The sequence below is a fragment of the Coptis chinensis genome, chromosome 1, assembly GCF_015680905.1.
Source record: "Coptis chinensis isolate HL-2020 chromosome 1, ASM1568090v1, whole genome shotgun sequence".
In the NCBI taxonomy this organism is placed as follows: domain Eukaryota; kingdom Viridiplantae; phylum Streptophyta; class Magnoliopsida; order Ranunculales; family Ranunculaceae; genus Coptis; species Coptis chinensis.
In genome coordinates, this window is record NC_141456.1 from 44697127 (window position 1) to 44705828 (window position 8702).

The 8702-nt window shown below is 46.1% G+C and overlaps 1 protein-coding gene across 1 annotated transcript; it reads left to right on the forward strand.

Annotated features, from left to right (window-relative positions):
* The first annotated feature begins 1193 nt into the window (after window positions 1–1193).
* On the forward strand, window positions 1194–2911 carry LOC147524227 (uncharacterized). Its single transcript, XM_086573964.1, has 3 exons — window positions 1194–1685; window positions 1770–1961; window positions 2333–2911. Exons 1-3 carry the CDS (start codon window positions 1194–1196, stop codon window positions 2909–2911), a joined length of 1263 nt encoding a protein of 420 aa, XP_086430090.1.
* Window positions 2912–8702: the final 5791 nt, after the last annotated feature.

Consider the following 8702-nt stretch of genomic DNA (forward strand, 5'->3'; position numbering starts at 1 on the left):
TACGTTTTTAAGAGACTTGATCCCGGATTCCTCACTGGGTAGATGCGAGGGCAACCGAGCGCGTTGGTGCGATCTCTCTTCCTCAAAAATCCCAATCCCCATCTCTTTCGAGCCTGCGGAAGCACCATCACATCGAGAGTGTCGGGTTAACGTTTTTCCCCGACATTCTTTGGCGCCGTCTGTGGGGAGCGAACCCACGACCACGTGGAATTCCGTTGGAGTTTGATATCATCGGCCTTATTTTTCATACGTCCTTGTTACCATGGCTGAACAAATTGCGATGAGTAATACAGAAGCTGCCAGTCGGCATGTAGCAACTCTGCAAAACATGGAGACTATTCCGTGCACCACGCGAGGAGGTGGGGCGGTCGAGCCGTCATAGATCTTTCTCTCGAGCGGAGGAAACGATCGTATGCGAAGTAGTTCCACACACTCTGGAGCCATTAGGGACTCGGGAATCTAATCCCGTGTCCCTCCGCAATCTTTGTCGCGAAGCACGAGCCGCGAGAATCCACGTCGAGGGATGGTCTGCTTGAACCCACCCGTGATGCTACCCGCGACATCCATAAAGGGGCCGGGAGGCCGACGTGCTAACCAGCGCCTCCATCCGAACTTGCAATACCAATCGGATCCAGCTCTAATCTCTCTTTTGACAAGAGTAGTTGCGGGAAAACGAAAATTTGAGAAATCAACTAGGCAAACGGCCTAGAGACCCCTGAGCACCAATCGGTCAAGTCCCTTTGTGCGCGACGTAGGCAAAGGCAACGGGCCAAACCGGGACAGCGCGAAGATCCTAATAATGGCCAAAACCTTATTCACAATAATGGTCAAGCTAGAGATCCAAGCCAAAGCCGGACTGTCCACCCTATCGTAATGCGTCCCACACTCATTTCATGATCAAACAATGTCTGGGATCGTTTGGGCACAAATCCTCAGACACACCAGTCACAACAATCTGGAACGCCAGCAAATGCATTAAGTTCCAGTTCGGAAACACTAGCATCCGTGGATGTGTCCGGATCAAGATATGAATCCCAACACACAAATCGGAATGAGAGTCCGCTACCTGCTAACAGAGTGGCAGGCAGAAGGCGCCAATCGAACATCGGCAACGACCGAATCCCCTTCGAATCTTAGCCCGCGATGAACGGATCTGGAGAGAAGAGAATCAAGATGAGGACAACTGTGAGAATATGAATGAACAAAGGGTTAAGGAATTGATTAACCAAGCCGTGACCAGGCAAACCATCAGAGACGATCCACTCTTGGAAAGGGCTGTGCGAGGTCCGAAATTTTCACCCTTTGTAAATGACATTCGGGACTGTGCTCATCATGAGGCATTCAAACAGCCCCCTCTTCCAACTTACGATGACGTGGATGGCTGTCCGAACGAGCACGTCATGAGCTACCAAGCGGCTATGACCTTATGGGAATTTCATGAGTCGTTAATGTGTCGTATTTTTCCAGCGACGTTGAAAGGATACGCACTATCCTGGTTCAACAAGTTGCCTCCACGTTCAATTGATTCATTTACCAAGCTCAGCGATATGTTCGTTGAACGTTTTCAGTACAACATGAAGACGAAGAAGAGTCCGAGCACACTGTTCAATCTCGCTATGGAGAAAGGCGAAACAATTAAGAGTTTGGTACGATGGTTCAGGAAGCTTCACGCCGAAGTTCAGGATGTGAGTGATGCTTTCGCAATATAAGCCTTCTATCAAGCGTTGCATTTCGACAGAGATGGACTTTACAACTCTCTCACTCAAAAGCCGCCTACCACCCTTTCTGATTTATTCGCCCGAGTGGAAGGGTACGTTCGAGTGGAAGATGATCAAAAGTCTCGACAGAGAAAGGATGGCGCAGATCCAGCTTCCAAGGACTCCACAAAGGATAAGATTGCCAGTCAAGATAACAAGAGGAGTACTCATAATAATACAAAGGCCCCAAATATAGAGGAAAAGGTATTCACCCCTTTAACTCTTGGCCTTGCAGACCTGTACGAAAAAATCATAACTAAAAAAATGTTACTGCCAGCTCGACCGCTACCAGAAGATCCTACAGGTAGGTGGGATAAAAATCGAAAATGCAAATATCACGATTATATTGGGCATGAAACAGATCACTGCAGAGCTTTGAAGAAAGAAGTTCAACGCCTCATTGACGAGGGACACAGCTTACTGAGTTTGTTCAAAACAAACCTCGGTCAGCCTATCTCAACTTGGCTGAACACAACATTATCGATATATGCCACACGCGTGTCGATAGCATCTCATGTCGTCAGCACAAGATAGAAACACGCTTGAAACTTCGTCATATACAAGATCATTACCAGGTTAACAGTTTCAATTTTGACCAAGGTATCAATACGGAAACCTATGAAGGTCACGAGTTGAAGTTCACTGAGAATGACGAAAAAGGGGTGTATTACCCTCACAATGACGCTGTTGTCATTACTGCATGGATAGGAATCTTTAGGGTGCAGAAGATTCTTATCGACACAGGAAGCTCAGCTAGCGTGTTATTCACCAAGGCTTACTCCAGAATGAAACTATCAGAGGACCTAATCATAGAAGACCGTAACCCAATCATTGGATTCAACGGCGAACCAGCCCATGCTATTGGAAATGTTCATCTCCCTGTCACGGTTGGGCATCAATCTGTCGGGATAAATTTCCTTCTGATAGATTGTGGTTCTTGTTACAATGCAATTTTCGGTAGGGATTGGATCCATGCAAATCAGGCTGTTGTATCCACCTTCCACCAGGCGTTGAAATTCCCCACGCCAACAGGAGTATGTAAGATCCGCAGTGACCAGATGATGTCACATCAGTGTCATGATTTGGCACTAGAAGATACGAGGAAATCCAAAGTTCGGGGCAACACGATTCTCCAAGTTGATCATGCCAAATAGCAATTACAGAAACGTTGGGCTTATCAGGTACGAGAAGCCCGATGCTCTGAAAAGGGTCCCTCGATCGATCAGTTGGAGGAAGTTCAGATATGGGCGAGAACCACGAAACTACTTTCATTGCTGCCGGCTTACCCCCAACCGAAAAAAGAGCTCTAATTCACCTGTTATGGGATTATCAAGAAATATTTGCCTGGGATATCAACCAAATGCCCGGAGTCGACACAAATGTCGCTTGCCACAGGCTCGATATTGACCTGAGATTCAAACCGGTTCGACAAAGACCAAGGCTGATAGCTCCCAAGCGAAAACTAAAGGTCAATGATGAAATTGGTAAACTGCTTGGAGCAGGGTTCATTAAGCCCGTTGAATACCCGACTTGGGTATCCAATATCGTCGCGGTTCCAAAAAAAAATGGGAAGCTCAGGGTTTGCATTGACTTCACCAACCTAAACAAAGCTTGCCCAGTGCATCCATACCCATTACCTCGCATCTCAAATCTAGTCGATGCGACCTCGGGTTTTGAGTGTCTGTCGTTCATGGACACTTCCTCTGGTTATAACCAGATACCTCTGCTTGAGGAGGACCAGGAGCACACGGCGTTCGTAACGGACCATGGCCTATATTGCTTTAGAGTCATACCATTTGGTCTGAAAAATGCAGGCGCCACCTATCAGAGGATGATGAATACAATGTTTGCCGATCTGATTGGGCGTATCATGGAAGTTTACATCGATGACATGGTGGTCAAATCCAAAGAAACACCCAACCACCTTCAGCATTTACAAGAGGTATTCGATAGGCTCGTAAGATATAAATTGAAGTTGAACCCTTTGAAGTGTTCTTTTGGGTTAGCATCTGGAAAGTTCTTAGGAATTCTGATGACTCGACGAGGTATTGAGGCAAACCCTAAACAGATTCGGGCCATTCTCGAAATCCCCCCACCCTCGAATAAAAAAGAAATTCAGCGGCTCGCCGGTCGTTTGGCAGCCCTGAATAGATTTATATCAAAGTATTCAAATCGATGCAGGCCATTTTTTCAAACGTTGAAAGGTGCCTCAGTTTGGAACGAGGACTGTGATAGGGCTTTTAAAGAAATTAAAGCATACTTGGTATCACCCCGATCTGGTTAGTCCATAAACCGCCAAGACATTAGAATTTATTTGGCGACTTCGAGGATCGCGATGAAAGTAGCGGTATTGTTTGTGGAAAACCGGAGGGCGCCAATCTACTTCATTAGCAAAATGTTGACTGGATCAGAGAGTAGGTATTCTAAAATTGAGAAAATCGCGCTTGCCCTTGTGCATGCAGCACGCAGACTTAAGCCTTATTTTCAGGGACGTGTGGTGAAAGTGTATACAGAATATCCCCTTCGCAAGGCACTCGGACGAGCCGAAGAGTCCGCCTTCTTTGATTGGTCTAGCTACCTAAGTGCTTACCACATCTTATATGAGTCTCGCACTGCAGAAAAAGGTCATGCATTAGCTTCTTTGATGGCAGATTTCCCGGTAGAAGATATCATGGTTTCACCCGAGTTATTCGAGGAGGAACAATCGCTGCCGATTTTCGAACCACCAACCGACTCCGTTGAAGAGAATTTCGAGGGCGAGGCGGTCAGGTTTGTATATCTGAGATGGTTCAAGTAATAGGAAGGGGTCAGGGATCGGTTGTGTGATAGTCGACCCAAATGGTAGCCGAATCGAGAGGTCCGTCCGACTTTGCTTTCCTGCTTCCAACAATGAAGCCGAATATGAAGCAGCAATATTTGGAATGAGAGTGGCACTCGAAATGGGGGCAAAGGAAATCAATATGGTAACGGATTCTAAGCTAGTTCCTTGTCAGTTGGAGGGTCATATCAAGCTCGAGATGAGCGAATGGCGGCTTATTTAGATGTGATACGCGATCTCGCTGCAAAATTTGAGCGCATCTCAATTTTGCAAAGACCAAGGAATGATGTTTCGACGCTTGATGCATTGGCCTACCTTTCAGCAGCAGTTGATTCAATTGAACCTCGCAATATCAGGGTAGAGGTCCAGTTACTGCCTAGCATTGACCTCCCATTGCCCGATATGGCTGACGTCTACGCTGCCGAATGCACGACATTCACCACATGATTTATCACGATCACTATCGCGCAACAAAAGCGGGACAAGCACCAAGAGCATCCCACTCAGGATTCTCCTCACAGCCATGAGGAGGATGCTGACATCTCCCCCACGGTGGATATTGACTCTGCAGTGGCGGAAAACGAGGTTGTACAGAAGGAAGACTCTACAACTGATTCCGAAACGGATCTTGCTGACAATGGTCCCGAAATACCAGATGATCAGTTTTCCAACATTGAGTTAATGGAACTTCTACTTCCCGATTGGCGTCAGAATATGGTTGAATTCTTACGAACTGGAGAACTCCCCTTAGACAGGGCTTTATCTGACAAAGTCAAACGGGATGCATGGCAGTTTGTGTTGTTACCTACCTCGGAGGGGGGGTCCTGCCTTTACAGAAAACCCATGGGTTCAGGCCCACTCCTCCGGTGCCTTACTCCTGAACAAGGACAACATATTTTAAAAGAAATTCATGAAGGCATTTGTGGTAATCATTCTGGTAGTCGGAGCCTCGCTCACAAAGCTCTCACCCAAGGATATTGGTGGCCATATATGCAAAAAGATGCCAAACGGTTTGTCTAAATATGTGTACCATGCCAGAAACATGCTCGGATCATTAAGCTTCCTGCGAATGAGCTTCATCCCATACTTAGCCCTTGGCCATTTGCTAAGTGGGGACTCGACATTGTGGGTCCTTTACCTACTACCCCAGGTAATGTGAGGTTTCTCTTAGTCACAACTGATTACTTCACTAAGTGGGTTGAAGCTGTCTCCTTGAGTCAGATTTAGTCTTCAGACGTCAAACGGTTCATTTGGCGCGATATTGTGTGCCGATTCGGTGTCCCAGCTGAAATGGTATCGGACAACGGCCGCCAGTTTGATTCTGCTGAGATCCACATCTTCTGCAAATCCCTGAAGATACGGCATAACTTCTCTGCACCCTATTATCCCTAGGGAAATGGACAGGCGGAAGCAACGAACCGGGTTATTCGGACCGCGTTGAAGAAAAGGCTTGAATCGACTAAAAAAACTGGGTTAAGCAGTTACTGGGGGTGCTTTGGGCTTATAGGACAACCCCGTCGTTCAGCGGGGAATGTCACCCTTTTCATTGGCATATGGAATGGAGCAAAGATTACTAACTGAAATAATCGCCCAACGGGCGCTCACAAGCCATCTCCACAGAGGTCAATGTCGACATCTTGGCTCGCGACAGAGCCATGGTGGAGGACCTTAGAGATGAGCCCCTGCGAGAATCTCATGACTTACCAGGATTCTATGAAGCGCGGTTATGACAAGAAGTTACAGACGAAAGCATTTAAACCAGGCGATTGGGTCTTACATTACAAGGCAAAGGAGCAGCGAATAACCCAACAACGGAAACTTCGGTGAGAACTGGGAGGGGCCTTTTATCATTGAAAGGCTCGCGATCCAAAGGTTCTTATTTTCTCAAGAACTTGGCTGGCGATGTCCTAACCAAACCATGGAACAGCGTACCATTTGGCGCTTTATTTCACAAGTAATTTACTTATCATTAGTTCCACCAATAAATTTCACATACATTGTACTTTCCTTCCATTTTTCATCAATAAAATTCTTTTCCATTTATGTTGTGTTTTAATTTCAAATTGGTCATTTAGTTTTAAATTTACCCGGGTGGCGAAGGCAATCCCGCGACCGGTTTAAACTTGCGTGGGTGCGTGTGTGCCTACGCCTGGCATCATGGTTCGACAATAAAAATCCAAGAACGATAATGTCTCGCTTTTGGTCTGGGTGCGATTATTTAGAGTACATCAAGCGTATACCCTTGGTGGCGGAGTCTAAGCTACACTCTGATTTAAACCCAACTACTGAGGCACTTCTAGGTTGCATGTTGGTCTCCTCAAGGATCGTCTATGGGAGAATCTTTGCAGTGTAACTACGCTTGTTCGTCAAGTGACTTAGTGGCATTGTTATCGTCGCGGCAACGGTAGACCACCGTATAATATTTTATAAAGATATTACACATATTTTTTCCGTGTTACATCCACTTTCGCAGGTTCTATGAAGAGAATCTTAAGGATTAGTGTCGAATCGGTTGGAGATGTTGTCCCAATTCCAAAGATTCCACTTCTATTTCTCCTGATTTGGCTTTCATACTTTCATCTGCTACTGACTTTGTTCTTCACACGACACGGATGCAGCGTGCAGTTCATTAGTTACTATGTTATTTTGGTGTTATTCCGCGTCACAAACTCCATGTTATTTCTAATGATGAGCTATATACCGGGCCGTGTAACACAAGCGGGGGCATCTTAGTTGATGACCTTTACGAAGTCAGCCATGTCGGCTAGATTTGCCACATAGAGCATATATAGTTTAAGGTTTGACTATCAAATAATTGATCAGCCACAAGCTCAGTCGTTCAAGACATCCGAAATTCATTATTCGAATAGCCTCCCATGTATTCAACAAAGCCCCATCCAAAGGGCCCATTCCAAAAAAAAAAAAGTACTGTTCACAGTACTTGCACAGTGCACTTCAACTCTTGACCCTCTCCCACCGGCGACCGGCACCGGCCGGTTCAAGCATTTTTCCAACCAGTTCAGGTGGTTTCCATCCGGTTTCGACATTGTTTCAGCCGGTTCACTCTTTTTCCAGCCGGTTCAGGCGTTTTCCAACTTGTCCAGGCAATTTTCCTGCTAGGTCCAGCACTTCCCAGCCGATTCAGTCGGTATACATGCCAGTTCCAACAGTTGCCAGAGGCCGGTTCAGGCCTACTTAGATCTGGGTCTGATGAATTTCCAACATTTTCAGGCCGGGTCATCATTTTTTCTTCCTGGGTCAGCAGTGTGCTTGCCGGATCAACCGGTTTTCTAACCAATTTTAGTCTTTTTTCAACCAGGTTAGCCTCTTCCATGGTCATATCATTTAATTGGCCACTCGTTTTACCCACTCAAGTGTTTCAGCTTTTCAAACTTTCTGGCCTGTCTCCATTACATGTTCCTTCTTACTTCATTTTGGATTTTTCGGTACTTTAATTATTCAACACATCATCATCATCTTCGTTTTGATCATTTGTTGAAGAGGGGGCAATGTGTGTACCCTACGTCATATTTTCGGTCCAAAGTATACTCGGACTATGAACCGGGTGTAAGACCAGCAGCGGACCAGTTTGGGGGCAAACACTTTGGATAATTCGGTCCTCTAATCCGTTAGAGTTCACAACGGGTTTAGGGCCCATCCGGGTGGCCCAAGTTCGTGGACCCAATCATGCGGATCATTACGATCCAAATCACTCGATAAGATCCTAATGCAATCCGATAAGATCTTGCACAAGGATAGAATGGAATCTTAGAGAATGATCCTATTTTAGATAGAGTCATGATAGGATTCATGAAAGAATGCAATCTCCGAGAATCACTTTCTTGGCCGCCAAGGCAGGAGATTGCTATATATATGGAGGCTTCTGCATCCTCCAGAACTACGTTTTTAAGAGACTTGATCCCGGATTCCTCGGGTGCGTAGGGCAAAGAGCGTTAGTTGCGATCTCTCTTCCTCAAAAATCCCAATCCCCCATCTCTTTCGAGCCTTCGGAAGCACCATCACATCGGGAGTGTCGGGTTAACGTTTTGCCCCGACAGGTGAGTCCTGCCATGCTTAAGGCACATCAATGGCAAGTAAGTCATTTTTTCAGATTAATGTCTATGATG